We start from the raw sequence: 15,754 nt of genomic DNA, 5'->3' as shown, positions 1-15,754 counted from the left end.
AGGAAAAGGATTTTTAATCTTTTACTTCATGTTGCTATGGAGCTTCCAAATAGATTGTGACCATTATATACATGTTTGGAGGGATGCCTCAACTGCTAATGCAGCACCCATTTTATTCCCTTTGACTCTGAGAACGCCTCTATGTACAGGCCAGGGTCTGTGGTGGGGAAAGATCCAGAGATGGCACAAGCCTAGCAAAAGAGTGGCAGGGTAGGAGAGGACCAGAAGGAAGGGCATCATTTCCCTTCTAGTCTTCCAGAAGGGTCTTAAAAGATAAGATTGCTATAGGGATCACCACAACCCATGACTAGGTTTATATGCCACTAGTCAGACCTTATGATTTCTCAGATGAGGTAACAACATGTCATTATTCTTAAAGGAAACTGAAGATTCATAATAATCATCCCTGTGCAAGCACAAATATTTCTGGTATTGTTACAATCTTCTCCAATCACACCAACACAACGAGAAATACAAAACATTTTGTTTGGAGGCATTAACGTTTGGACAATTATGTTTCCACTGGCTGCATCTAAGATGCATTAGAGACTTGGGTAATATTTTCAAAAGTGTGCAAGTGACATAGGTACCCCAGGTGCATTTTCAGACATAACTTAGGTGGTTAGGAACCTATATCTCATTCACTTTCACTGATACTGATCACATCTCAAGATTCAGCTTAGGCTCTTAAGCAGAACTGGTAAGAAATTTTCAGATGAAACACTTTTCCACCAGAAAATGCTGTTTCATCAAAAACCAACTGTGACGGACCCCGCGGGTCCGCACTAGCCGCGGGGGAAAGGCTTCCCCCCCGACCGGGGAAGCGCCGGTCGCGGGCGGCGGCAGAGCCGCTCCTGAGCCACGGGAACCCAGGCGCCGGGCAGCGCGGACGAGCGCGCGCTGAGGGAGGCGGGGGCAGGCTCAAGCCGCGGAGCTGCGCCCGGCCAGGGCGCCGCGTTGCCCAGAGGGGCAGGGCCTCGGGTACGCCTCCAGGGAGGCCCGGGGGGAGGCACCAAGGGGGCAGGGTTAACCCCCCTGACGTCACTCCCGGGGGACTTTAACTGCGGCAGTCCGACGACGAGCAAAGGGGGAGCAAGGAAGCGTCCACCCTGGCGTCCCGAGATACCAAGCCTCCGGAGCCCCGCACCAACAAGAAGGACAGCATCGGCAGCTGGAGGGCGGCGTTGGGACGGGGTGAGTGACTGGGAACGTGCTCGGCTGGGGGAGTGGAAGGAGCCCGGGGCGGGGCCATTCTGGCGCCTGTGGGCAGACGAGTTTAGGGCGCCGGCCCCGTCTGCCGTGGAGGGCTGCCCTTAGGCGCTGCACTCCACTTAGGGCCCCGGAGGAGAGGGTGGGCCCGGGTCCCCCACTCCCCACGACCCCTAACCCCAAAAACACCCCCCCCGAAACCCCGAGACCCCCGCGACAAGGGCATTGCGAGGACAGGGTCGCAACCCCGCCCAGCGGATGCGTGCCCTGTGAGGGTGAGACTAGGGGCAGGGACCCCAAGGCCCGCGTTCGGGCCGAACCCCTCCCAGCCCACTGGGAAAGGGGCGGGACATGGCCGCGGGTTCGCTGAACCCCCCTGCCACCTAGGGCAGGGGGGTGATCGCACCCAGCCTTTGTGCCACGCACAGACCCGGCTAGGGGTGAACAGGACGGACTTGAGGCGGAGGGTTCGCAGAGCCCCCCCTGCTCCCCGGGGAAAAGGGGCAGGGGAGCGGTGCTCGCACCCGTCACCCTGCTACACCAACATATACTGCAGCAATGAGTCTTTTTTGACAAAATTTTGATGGAAACCGAAGAGGTTTCTGATGGAACCTCGCCTGCCACCAGAGAGTACCAAAATGTGCCTGGTATCCTGCCAGCTCCCCTATCTGGCTCCTCAAGACCCCACCTGGCATTCTGACATGGAGCCAGAAGCCTGGAAGTTCTGATAGCCTGGCTCCTTAGCAGCCTGTTTGACAGGCTAGTGGGAACTCCTGCAAGACTGGAAGCTTCCAGCTCCCCAGTAGTCCAGGCTTCCTGGCACCAGGGCAGCCTGCAAAGTGAGCTGCTGAAGAATGAGACTCTCAGGATCTCAGAGTTTGCAGGATCCCCAAGTTGTGCAGCTCCTTGCCTGGCAGGTTGCTGGGGTCCTGGGCAACCTTGGAAACATTTCTAAAAAGATTGAAATTAAATGGCCAAGTTGGAATTCCCAATCTGTGAGCAATTTCTACATCTCATTTTTCATTCTCTTTTAGATGGGGAGGGGAAGGGGCCACGCATGCGTGAACTTTTCAGTATTTCCTGCACAATAGGATTTTCAGTCTCTGGCCAGTTCTACTACTAAATCACTTCGAAATTTTTACTCTTACTTAGCCAATAGCAGTTACAGGAGAAAGGAGAAGTAGCTCTTTTATGTGCCCCCTTCCTGCTGATAACCCCTGGAAAAACCTTTTTGTGCAGAACCCTAGGATCCAGTTATGACCTGAGCTGTCACCTGAATCTATAAACACATTTGCATTTATACTACAAGCAAGAACTCATTAAAAAAATTCCCTAACCTGAAAGTTGTTTGATGGGTTAGTTAGTTTGCAAGTTCAGCTCTGGCAATGTCAGGAAGGTACAAATGAAACTACTGTATTTCAGATCACATAATATATATGTGTAAAGCTGAATAACTATGAAAATATGGACACTCATGCTTACAAATGATTTGAGCAATAATACTAAGAAACACAGGAGACTTATCTTCACAGTGTAGTTTAACATTAATTGAACTGCCAACGCTAAAAGTCAGCATATTTTATTTATTGATTTATAGCTGGTTATTGATAATGTGAACATACCTGTAAATAAAATGTTCCCTTAGGTTGTGCATAAAGCATTAAAAAGCTATAATCCAAATTCTGTTTAGTTCTCCACCTAAATATAAGCAACAAATTCAATTAAACTTTCTCTAGATTTCTCAATAGAGTTATCAGCATAGTGCAGGCATTAGAACACTGTTGTTACAAACTCTATACTAGCAACTACTCTTACTCACTATTAACTGGAACAGAGGAAAGCTAATAAAAAAAAGTTTGATTAAAAATAAACTCAGTTTTAGAATTTCCTCTAAGCACAGCACACAAACCAATTATACAAGTCAGATTAACTAAAACGCTCTTCTTGTTTTGTTATAAATAGTAATTGTCAACATAGTTATAATTTACTGAAATTTCACTATGCAAGTAAAATAGTGAGCTTTTATGAGTCAACACAGAAGCAGGTTGATAAACTTAATTTTAATATGTAATGGTAAAATGTAAATTTTCCTCTACAAAGTAAACTATCTCATTTTACTATCAATAAAGTATATATTTGTTAAGACTTTAAAGTACCAGATTTATAAAAAGTAATATGCAAAAAATGTCTATAAATGGATTACTATAATACATAGATATCTTATGACTTTAGTTATCAAATGCCATGCAAATTTCTGACCTAGGAATATTTTTAACTTTATTACCCAATAATAGATATATTCAGTTTTCAGTACCTCATCATTTTGTTCAGCTATACAGATCAAAGGGGTGATCATTTCATACTTGTCACCAAATCTTTTTCAGTCAGTCTTGCCCATATTGTTTCAATGGGGACAATAATAGTGATATGAATAAAGTGACTATGATTTGGCCATTTATCTAGTACCTAAAACCCTGTGGTTAATCTGTTCCTCATCCAAAACATTCCCTCTGAGAAGCGAGAATCCCTTAAAATCTATTGTACTCATCAGAAGACAGTTACAGTATATACTCAAACATAAGCCCATTCATTTATAAGCTAACTCCTCAAACTTACAGAGAAAAAAAAACAGAAAAAAAAATCACTAACCCATTTATAAGCCAACTCCAGAATACAGACTTCCAGTTCCAGCTTGTCAGCATGGGCTGAGGGACATGCAGGCTGCAGGCATGGAGCCTCTCAGCTCCCATTGGCTGCTGTTATCAGCCAATGAGAGCTGAGAAGGTCTGTGCCAGCAGCCTGTACGTCCCTCAGTCTGCGCTGCTTCTCGTGGCTTCCACTGGTTAATGGGCCCCCGCCCACCGGTCTTGTACCTTGGCTATAGGTAGCTCAGCCATACAGTCTGCCCTGCCCAACTGCCACTGCAATCCTAGTGTGGCTGCAGGCATGGAGGCTCTTAGCTCCCAGCCATGGGAGCTGAGAGGTTCAGTGCCGGCAGCCAGTACATTCTTCAGCCTGTGCTGCTTCCTGCATCTCAGGAAAAACCTGTTCATAAGCCAACCCCCACTCTTTACAATAGGATTTTTTTCCAAAAAAAGTCATTTTATGAATGAGTATATATAAGGTAATTTACAAGCCAAAATAACCACTCGGGGGAAAAACTTGAAAGGAGCTCAAGGCCAAAGTAGAAAGTGCTCAAGCACCCAACAGGAGAAATTCCAATACTACAAAGTTTATTTTCATCCCAAATTGGGAGAAATCAAAATCTGAATGGAATACAATTCCATAAAAGTGATTTAGAAATATAAAAAAATGAGCCTATTCAAACATTGAAATACTTCAGTTTAGTCTGTCAAACTAATTAAAATGTTTAATTTTGCATCACTTTGACACTGAACAATGGTGACCTGAGCTATAATGTGCCTCTTGGGAGTTGTAGTTTGTACATGTCACTCCACCAGTCTCTTCTCTGGGCCATGTTCCTCAGTTCAGCTGCATCTCCCATGACCCACCACCATCATTTGACCAGAGAAGAGATTAGGGTGATTCCTCAGAGAAAAATCCAGCCAAAGAAGAGACCAGGAGCATGAGGCATTATGGCAGCTCAAGTAGACACAGATCTGAGCTGAAAATAAACATTTTGATTTTATTTCACTAAAGTATTTCAATTTGGGTCAATCCAACTTGAAATTAAATATTTAATTTAACTGTTTCTGAATGAAGATTTAAAAACTTTGGCAAAAATCAAAATTCTCTGTGAAAAATGTCAAATTTTAGATATTGCATTTTGATTAAAAATTCTCAGTCAGCTCTACTAATATTAAAATTGTTTATTTGTATTGTTTTTGAAATTCCACCAACCTTACATATAAGAGAGTTGCTCCCTCACCTCACCTATAAAAATTTGAGTGTTACTGCAAAAACAAAATTATGCATGTGCATTTCTAATAAATTGGGTCTCGATGAGAGCAACTATGAATATTTCACTCATATGTACCAAATATGTTTCCTATCTAGAAAGAACGGGCTTCAATTTAAAAAAGCAACCCAATTTCATTTTTGTATGAAACATGCACTACTCTTCTGCTATCATCTCTGTTGCTTCAAACTGGCAGCTCATTGCTCTTGAGCACATGGAAGTAGAGCTATGAAAGCTGTTGGTGACAATCTAAACTTATTTTTGGTCTATGAAAACCTACTGGTTTCTGTAAACCAACCAGTTTCTGGTCATAGCTTCCTGCTAATGAAATTGAAGCAAGTGGGCCAATGATACCACCAGCAGTTAGTAAAGATGATTAATTATATTATATATAGAAGAAAAACAACAAAAGTTAGGCCATTTATCACCATACTATTCTAATCTTTATAAATCTGCGTCTGGCACTAAACATTTAGTTTCAAATGTGTTGGATTTTCAGAAGCAGAACAAGAGGGAGAATGTTTTGCTGTCATTCTGAATTTGATGGACAACAACAGCACTTATTTTCTCCATACTTGCACTTGTATGAAGTACATTTTCAATTACCTTCTGTTTAAACTAAGAGTGCTTTATCTCTGAAAAACACCAAACCTCATCAATTTAAATACAGTGGACTATTTAAAGGAGTTACTGTTGAACAAAATTCTTGGAAAAATTGTACATAGCCTAGCTTACCTTACTCTTTCCTTTGAGTCCCCAAATGTTTCCTTGAGATTAGAGAGGTCTGGGTAATAGGATGCAAGAGGGGAAATAACCTCAAGAACACCCGACTGCACTTCGTTAGGGAAGCTGTAAAGAAAAGATTAATAACTAAGGGCTAACTCAACAAAAAGACTCCAATATTGCCACTGTCAGCATTGCAATGTCTAACTTTTTAGGTATCCTGATGCTCATTAAAATCCTGAGCATGAAGTTATACAATGCATGGGGAAGCTAGGCACCAAAGAATGGGATTCTCAGAAACCAGCAAGCTGATCAGGGAGCTGCCTAAGCAAGTTAGTAGGAAATGCTGAGGAGAGAAGCAAGGTGTAGACTCCATGCTTCAAATGTGATTAGTGCCTAAGTGCAGGTCACAGGGAGGTGCCTACCTCCACTTGGAATGTACAGCCATGAACCCTTTCCTGGAGTTAGGTGCCTAAGTCAAGTCAGCCTTAGTTTTCTCACCAAAAAGGGAGCACAAGAGCCCACTCCACCAGTCAATGCCCCAGAGATGACAGCATTTAGGGAAATCTGGTTTTCAAATCCCTGCTCAACCTAGTTTCAAGCAGGGATTTGAACTTGGATCTCCCATGACAATTCCCTAATCACTGGGCTGTTGAGTACTACAGTCACAGACCCTTCTCATTTATTTCTTGATCTGCATGCCCCCGACTGTCTGGCATGCCCTGAGAATTCCTACCAGATCAAGTTCCACAGGTGAGACAGGCAGAAGAACAACTAGTTTGAGAGTCCTGCTGGGATTTAGATATCAGTGAGGGTGCTGAGCCACAGCTCACCACAGTCAGGATGTAGGTGGTTTGGTGCATGCCCACTGTCATAAACTTTAGTGCCTAAGGAATTTAATCAACTATTGGTTTAGGCAGTAACTAACTAGACATTTTGAAGATCTCAGTGGTTGCTTAAAGGGGCAGTTAAGTAATGTGGCAAAAGGGGGTGTGATTTCTAAAGCACAGTCATGTGCTGCACATTGATTTGTTCATGTAGATTTTTCTGGTGCATGTCAAAGGTTCCCTAGTCTGCTTTTATATCATGCTATGCTGTTTGAACACTAAGGAACCCTCAGACCTGCCACTGATGCACTCTACATAAGCCAATTCATACACATTGTAGGGTACTTGAGAAATCACTCCTTCTTACAGTTCATTATTCACCATGTAGATAAACCCCATATCCTTTTGTGGATCTAGCTCCCAGGTACTAATCCTGGCACAAATATTTGTGCAGGCAATTGCTATCTCCGTGTTCAATCCCAGACCATGTGTGCATGGACAAAAAGATGTGTTTTAAAAATAAAGTTTATTCAACTGAGTTAGCTAAACACAACTGAAAAGCATACTGAGGCTTGGTCTACACTTTACAGTTTTATGGGAATAACCATTTTAGTTCAGACATGCTACTAAATTAGTTATATTAGTAAAAGCCCAAATGTGAAATACTGGGAATGGGATTATTTTCCAGAACATGGAAAGGGAGGGGGCTGCTGTTTGGAGGGATGCCATACTGCAGAATGACTCTCAGGGCTATGAGCACAGAAGAGAGCTATACTGCAGAGTGACCATTGGGGGCAGTTGCACCATCAAGACAATAGCAAGCTAGGGCTCATTTTCTTGCCTGCCATGAGACCAGGTAAGTAGCACCCTCTGCCCCAAATCTGTCCCCACTCTCCTGGCCCTTGGCTGCAGCACCATGGGGTAAGAGAAGGTCCCTGCTGTCTGAGGGGAGAGAGAGAAGGCCCATGCCAGATGGAGGGACCGGGGGAGAGGGGAAGAGAAGGCTTGTGCCAACCAGAGGGGCTGGAGGGGGGAGAGAAAGTCCCACTGGATGGGACTCCCCACGTGAGCTCCTCCCTCATCCCCCAATCCTCATTCACACACACACCCAGCCTCCTGCCCTGCTCCCAACTTCTGTAAGGCCGTGCCCTGATTCCTGCACCACCCACACACTGCCAGCCCCCTGCCCTGAAGGACCCAGGCAAAACTGGATAAGTCTTCTATAAAGATGACTTATACTAGGGATGTTAGCATATAGTTGTTTAAATGATTAGCTTGTAAGCCTGGGCTTATTGGTTAATCCAAATGACTACATGCACTCCCTCCTCCCTTGCTGCCTCTATATCAGCAAAGGGGGAGGCAGGAGTTAGTGTCCATGGGGAGCTGCCTTTAAAGCAGGCTCCCCAGGAGCCCTGGATCTCGCTGAACTGCCTTCTCCCATCCCACCTTCAAAGTACAGATATCAAGTAGAACAGGGAATGTTTAGTCAAACGTGATCAGGTTATCTTTGGGTTTGTTGGACTTCTCTGTGCTGAGGCCATTTACTACCTGTCTTTTTTAAACTGAATCCCAGGGAAGCAAATTGGTGCCTTTACTCTTTATTTTTTAGTTAGCAACCAAGTAAAATATGTTTTCCTTGTTTAGTGAATAAAAATCACCATTTTAAGAACATGAACTGATTTCTGTGTCCTAGAAGGCAGGTGATTCTGTGTGCACATGCCTAAGACTGCAAGGTAAGCTATTAAGAGTGTTTTTTAAGCTCTCTCCGAAGGGAGGGTAAAAGAGCTTGAGGGTACCCCACAGGAAGAAATTTTCAAATGCATTTTCCTGGATTCTCAAACAGGTTTTTGCATTTGGATGGTGGCAGTGTACCATCTAAGATCAGGGAATCTGTGACCTTTGGGAGTTTTTAAAACAGACGCCTTTAGTGGCAGGGTATTTTAAAGTCTCTTGTGGGCCCCCACCTTTTGCACTTTAAGTGCCAAAGTGGGGAACAGCCTTGGCAATGTTTTAGAAAGAAAAAGGGCAAACAGACCGCTTGGTTAACATGAAAATCAGAAGCTACTTTCATGAGAAATTTTGGATGAGGACAGAGAAAAACTTTATCCTTATGGAAAACTGTATTGGGGAGTTCTGACAACCCACCCTTTTGGCTGAGGTAATTGCCACTAGAAACTATGCCTTCATGGAAAGATGAAGGAGAGAGCAAGTTGTCGGGAGCTCATAGAGAGGACCCATCAATTATGTTAGGACTAAGTTCAGATCTCGAGGGATGGAGTTTTCTACACGTGGATGTAATTTGACTAAGCCCTTTGGGAATTGGCTATGGGGTTTGAAAAAAGGGATCTATCATTTACCAAGAGGCGGAAGGCCAGAATGGCTGCTAGTTGCATCATTATAAAGTTGTCTGTTTTAGATACAGCAGACAGTCCACTATAAGGTTCAGTGGTGCCTTCTCCAAATATATTCCTTTCACATGATACCAGATGAAGAAATGATTCCGTTTAGCCATATAAGTGCATCGATTTGAGAGTTTTCTGCTATTCAAAAGCATTTGTATTGTCCTTAAAGCAGGACTTTCCAAAAGGTATCAGCCATGAAGCATCTATGCTGTTAAATGAAGAGTTTGGAGGTTGAGATGGAGCACACACCCAGGGTCCCAGAAAACTGCATCCGAATCCAATGGAAGAAACAGGGGAGACTCAACTGACAAGGATCTGCATACAGAAAGGAGTAAGGGAAGAACCTGAGTTAACAAGCCTGGCAATAAGAAGGAACTAAGGAGGACTGGAGGTGGCTCCATTCTCTTATACCAGAATGTATGATGAGTGATGAGAAAGGGTGCTTGAGCCATTGCAATGATACCAATAAAGGAAAAAATCTGGAATATCTGTGCATATGGACAAAGTAGAATGGATATGTGCAATCACTCAAAGAAGAAGTTCAAAAGCTATACCAGGATAAAGTGCCTTTATACTGATATTACTACATTCACATGGAGGGCTGTACAACTTTCTAGTGTAGAATCACAGAACTGGAAGGAACCTTGAGAAGTCATCAAGTCCAGTCCCCATTGCAGGGCCAAGTACCTTCTAGACCATCCCTAACAGGTGTTTGTCTAATCTGCTCTTAAAAATCTCCAATGAGGGAGATTCCATAACTTCTCTAGGCAATTTACTGCAGTGTTTAACCACCCTGACAGGAAGATTTACTAATGTGCAACCTAAACCTGCCTTCTGCAATTTAAGCCCATTGCTTCTTGTTCTATCATCAGAGGTTAAGGAGAATACTTTTCCCCTCCTCCTTGTAACAACCTTTTATGTACTGGAAATGTCCCCTCTCAGTCTTCTCTTTTCCAGACTAAACAAACCCAGTTCTTTCAGTCTTCCCTCATATATTTTGTTTTCTAGTTGACAAGTATTCAATTCTTTTGTAAGCTCAATTTAAGATCATTAAGAAATCTGGACTGATCATGTTCTAGTCTTTTTTGCCAGTGCAGACAAGGTCATATTGACTTGATTTGGATTCCTCATGAATATAAAAGCTTATTATACAAGCCTCTGTGCAGGATCAAGGACTATCCTGCATTTGTTGAGAGTAGATATTTAATAAATATTTTACTTCAGAGTAGTATTTATTATTTGGGCTAAGTAAATCTTTAGTAGTACTCTACTGACTTCAGTAGGCATAGGACTACTTAAGAATTTTCAAAACTAAGTCCATAATTTTATATAATAAAACAGAAAGTACAAATGAAAGATTAAAAACAAATAGGAGCACATTGATGTAAGAGAAGGTAGAGTATATATAACAATTAAAAAGATCTGTCCTTCAATAACACTTCTAGGAATTATAAGCTATATGTACTAAGGATAATCAATTCAGAATCAGGTTTATGCATCAGAAAAATAAACAGCAACACCATTAATACAAAACAGGGTACAAAAGAATTGTGAGAGACCGAAGAGCCATCCAACCCAGTATTCTTTCTTCTAACAGTAGCCGAGGCCACGTCTCAGAGGGAATAAACAGAACAGGACAATTATTGAGTCATCCATCCCATCATTCAGACCCAATTTCTGGATGTAAATATGATCTACTGCACTCTATCATTCAATGGCCTTTTCATTTTCCACCCTGCTTGCATTTAATTGTTCTTCTTTAGTGAGTATAAGTTGACACTTACAAGCAACATCAACAATGCAATGTTTTTCAATGTAGTTGCAGTCAATACTTCATTTAAACAGGCAATTCAAACACTAGTCCTTTCAAGCAAAGGCTTTCAGTGTTTCAAAAGCATGTGTTACTACAGGTTGTACCTCCCTTAACCAGGACTCTCTCGTTCAGCAACATCCATGGTCCGGCAGGACCAGGGATGTTCCTGGACCACAGAGCCAAGGTATAGGGAGGTCGGGCTATGGGGCAGGAGCATGGCGGGTGGAGGCAGCAACTCACCTGGAAGTCCCATGGGGGGGGGCAAAGCAGAGTGGGTAGCACAGCAGAGAGTTCCTCTTGTGGCCGGGAGGTAATAGGGGTTGGCAGTGACTACTGAGCTCCAGTCCCAACCGTGGAGCTCATGTCTGACAGCAGTTGCAGAGATCTGGCAGAGGTTGCGGTGCTCCAGCTCCAGCTGCAGAACTTGGGTTCCAGCTGAGGCTGTAGAGTTCCAGCTGTGGAGCTCAGGGTCCGGTAGTGGCAGCTAGGGAGCTCCAGCCTGAGGAGCCATGGCTGGGGTGCAGCAGTGGTGCCAGGCTGGAACCCTACCAGAGGCCACGAGTTCAGCATAGGCCATGCTGGGAGAGACCTCCCCTGGTGCGGTAAATACCCTAATTTGGGACCAGTCAGGTCCCGAGGGTGCCAGACAAGGGATGTCCAACCTATAGTGTAAACATCCACCAGGGACTAGGTTAAGAGCAAGTAAAATTACAATGAAAATCTTAGTCTTGAACTGTATTTCTTCATAACAGTCACACTTGATTTCAGCCTTTCAAAATCTTTCAAAACTACTTCACATTGACTGTCAATACAGAGAACTGAATTAGTTCAATTAATTGAAGCAGACTGTTATCCAAGGCCATAGGCCTTGAAAAATTAGAACTGCTACCCAAACTATCAAAGACAGTGTCACTGAACTCTGAACAGACTGCTACATAGTTTAGGAGACTGAAGTCAATGGGAATACAAAAGTACCTTGGATTGCACTATTAAGTTCTTGAAAAACAGGCTTACACTGAAGAAAATATATCTATCAAAGGTTATGTTGCCTAGTTTAGGAGGTGAATACTATTACTTTGGATAGTATGGGTTGTAAACTCGCCAATTAATGTGTTCAGAAGATAATAAGGTTTTTGTCCCAAAATCAGGCTACACAGAGTATGTAAAGCACCCTATGGAAATAAGAAATCCATAAGAAAATATATATATGGGCAAACACACAGTTTAGCCTGGTCCACAGACAGAACTGCAATCTAAAATCACTGAATAAAGGCATGTTTAGGAAATGTAAGTAATGGCAGCAATGGCACCATTTCAGCAATCTTTAATTTTATAGTTCACTGTTGAAACACTGCAACTTTTTATGAAAAAACTGAAAAACAATTAGCCATACAATGTGTCCTGAAGAAAGACTTACCTGGTTCTAACACTTTCTGCAATACTGTTAACATACTCTGCATTCACCTAAGGAAGAAGAATAACAAAGAAGTATCTAACACACATCCTCATTTTCCCCAATTTAGTATTTTCAGTCTAATTGGCATAAGCATACACACAAAACGCTTCATTGCCTATTTTTTTTATGCTAGGCACCCCAGAAGCAGGTTTCCAGCCAATGGAGGTGTGGAGCTAGTGCTCAGAGCAAGGCCAATGTGTGGAGCACTGTGCACTCCCCAACCAGCGCCTAGGAGCTGGGCCTGTTGCTGGTCCCTTCTGGAGCACAGCAAAGTCTGCAGCACGAGGACAGGCAGGTAGCCTGTCCTGGCACCCCCACTGGTCACTTGACCACCCTGCAGCAACAAGACCCAGTGCCTGACATTCCACGACCCAGTACTGGGTCACAACTGCTAGTTTGAAAACCACTGCCCTAAGCCACTTTACTCCTTTGAAACTAGGAAATTACACCAAGTTAGAAAGTGACCCTGAGGATTCCTGGGGCGGGATTCTACCCTTCCAATCTTATACTACTCTCGCAACTTAAAGTGACAAGAAAAATTCTTTAGCTGTCTGATGGGAATTTCCTCTGGTGCAGGCACTACGCAAAGCTGCTGTATCAGCCTTACACTACAGAGAAAATGTTCTGGGAGAGGGACAAGGTTTAAATCCATCTTAGCCTCCCCTCCCTCTGGGGTTTATCTATGTGCACCTAACTTACCACTCAGTGTAGGCAGGGATTGTTTTAATTAATACTGTGTCAGTTGGTTATGGGAAATCTAGTGTATTTCTGCCTCTGCCCTCCATAAGGGATCCAGAGGCAACAACTTTAACTCCCACTGAGGAGCCATTGGAGCTCCACCAGCAGGAGACACCATGGAGTTGTCCTGCCCACTTCTCTTTTACTTCAAGTATTTCTCACTTTTATGCCAGCTATAGTCTATTACTGCATACTCATCATAAATTGCTTCTTTATGCCACTGCAACCTAGACCCATTACAGAGCAGGGCTCCCTATTTTACAGTGGGATTAGTCCTGGTAGTTTACATTTTAAAATTAAATTGCTAAATTTAGCTAGACTAGAAACTAAGCCAGTAAATTGATATTTTCATAGTGATCTGGACCACAAAGAGATGTTAGGATGATATTTAGCAGACAAGGTGATCCAGGTATAAATGTATAGTTGAACAGTTATAAATGTGGTTAACTATATGTCTTTATCTTTAACATTTGATAACTACATTTAATAAATGAGTGGAAACTAGCAGTTAAAGGAAGCACAAAGACAGATAGATTGTGAGAACGGATGTGGGTCTTGAACAGTTTCCCAACCCCCACCATCTGTCTGCAAGTAGTTGTTGCTAACTAATGCACTTACGTTAGGTGTATTTCATAGCTATCATTCTTTTACCATAAGAACAAGAGATTTAGGGAGAGGAAAATTCCCACTTACCCTAAGCAGCCTAATTTATGCACATTATTTTCAAACTATGTTTTGTAGATATTACCACAATATTTGCTTTTCTCAGAAAAAAATGTCACTTCACATGCAATCTTCTAGAGCACTGTTTCTGAAAGTATACTGCAGAAATACTTTCAGAAACACTTTAATTGGCCGCCCTGGTTTGTTTATGTACTGGTGCCACGGCCACGGAGTCTCACTGCTCCCATTGGCTCTGTTTCATCCTTTGCAGCCAAAAGGGTCAGCAAGAAGTGGCGTAGGCTGGGCCACCGCTTTCCGCAGCTCCCCTTGGCTGCAAAGGATGGAAACGGAGCCAATGGGAGCCGTGAAGCTCCATGGCCGCAGTGCCAGTACATAAACAAACCGGGGCGGCCAGTTAAAGTGTTTCTGAAAGTGTTTTCATGGTACACTTTCAGAAACACTGTGCTAGAGTATCAAAGCACCTTGTAAAATACTTATACTTCTAAATACTGACGAATATCTCTATTTCTTTCAAAGTAAATTAATAAGCTCATATTTTGTCAGGTTCTATGGAGGCTTTGTGGATGACAATTTTTTCTATTCCTTTCATTCTGATTTTATATGAAGAAAGAGTGACTGGAAGCAGAGCAAGAGTGCCTGTGAACATAACGTGACACTTCCAAAAGCAATGATTACAAGTAAATGGAAATGCTTCACACACTTCTATACTCACGCAGATTTCTATATTGTCCCCTTATTAACATTAAAACACCTGTTCAAGTAACTTACCTCTGCTACAAAGATAACCACTACACAATCATTCTTCTGCTCTGAAGACATCTCATAGAAGAGAGAGTTCAACGTGCCCATCAGATAACTCTGTTTTTCCCTTTTCACAGTAGGAATACCCATCACCAGGGAGACTGCAAACAGAAATTAAAATAACATAATTTAAAGTCAAATAGAGGCTATATAGTGGCTTTTTTCAATTGTATATGATGAAAATAAAACACGGAAAAGACACTATAGCAACTTCAGTAGACTGATCAACTTGTTAATATTTGTTCAAAGTTTTGACAGAGTACGAACCGCCATATGGCATGGAACATACTGTGTGTCCTGATCATAAATGAGGTTGAAGACATTTTCATTTGAGTGCAGTAGGCATTGGGTCTACCTTACATAGCTGTCAAGCAGTTCTGAGGACTCTGACCACATTTACACAGAGATGCTACATTGTTCTACTTTTGTGCACTCTGACTGCAACAATTTAAATATACAGTACTGTGTATTTATGCCATTTTGTTTTGCTGGCTCCAAGCTTGTTTGAATTAACTGCTCAGCACTGTGATCTGTGATTTTTCTTTTAGTGCATTCTGGGATGACTACCAGAACAACAGGAATTTGGGGATTGGAAGGTTAAACTAATAATCTCCCATGATTCCTCTCTTGACACACATTAATTCTGCGAAAACTATGTTAGAACTGTTAGCATTTTAATAATAATAGTCATTAATATAAACAGAATCAAGTACGTGCATTTGGCTTTGCTGTTTCTTAAGGCTGTTGATGCTTGTAATGGTGTTCCCAGGGTTCATCTTAGACTGTGGGACTGCTGAGAACTTTGTCCTACCAACCCGGACTCCCTCTCACACAGTGATGCTTGTTGGCAAGATACACTTACTACAGATACTGCACTTATAGACATCCACAGGCAGGGACATAGTCAAATGATTTACTAGAATGCTTCTCCTAGCCACTCCTTAACCAACAATAGAGAGACTTCAGCCAATTCCATCCAGTTCCCCATCCTTACTTACATCCCAGGGCACGTCTATACTTGCTTTCACTTTTGAAATAAAATATGCAAATTTGGTGTGAATTTGTATATCTTCTTCTGATCGCTTTTTTGAAAGTGGTTCTTTCGAAAAAGTAAGTAGTCTAGACGTAGTTTTTTTGAGGAAAAAAAAACTTTTTTGAAAGAACCGTTCTTCCTTTAAAAAA

At 42.6% G+C, this 15,754-nt stretch overlaps 1 protein-coding gene and 1 long non-coding RNA gene across 6 annotated transcripts in view; one reads left to right on the top strand and one right to left on the bottom strand.

The window, feature by feature from the left end:
• The window catches only part of MGAT4D (MGAT4 family member D), a 142,730-nt gene that overhangs the window by 41,669 nt on the left and 85,307 nt on the right, over positions 1 to 15,754 (bottom strand). For all 5 annotated transcript variants that reach the window (XM_075929909.1, XM_075929906.1, XM_075929908.1 and 2 more), the window contains 4 exons: positions 14,540 to 14,673; positions 12,311 to 12,357; positions 5,864 to 5,977; positions 2,832 to 2,907 (listed from right to left, as the gene is read on the bottom strand). In XM_075929909.1, the coding sequence (XP_075786024.1) occupies positions 2,832 to 2,907; positions 5,864 to 5,977; positions 12,311 to 12,357; positions 14,540 to 14,673 (371 nt within the window). The remainder of the gene's footprint in view (positions 1 to 2,831; positions 2,908 to 5,863; positions 5,978 to 12,310; positions 12,358 to 14,539; positions 14,674 to 15,754) is intronic.
• Positions 1,033 to 9,733, top strand: LOC142829581 (uncharacterized). The gene is made up of 3 exons (XR_012904128.1): positions 1,033 to 1,194; positions 8,323 to 8,411; positions 9,250 to 9,733. It is a non-coding gene; the product is annotated as an uncharacterized LOC142829581 (long non-coding RNA).

Source organism: Pelodiscus sinensis, chromosome 5 (assembly GCF_049634645.1).
Source record: "Pelodiscus sinensis isolate JC-2024 chromosome 5, ASM4963464v1, whole genome shotgun sequence".
NCBI classification, from domain to species: Eukaryota; Metazoa; Chordata; order Testudines; family Trionychidae; genus Pelodiscus; species Pelodiscus sinensis.
Note: the sequence above shows the minus strand (reverse complement) of the source record. Positions and strands in the feature narration are given on the sequence as shown.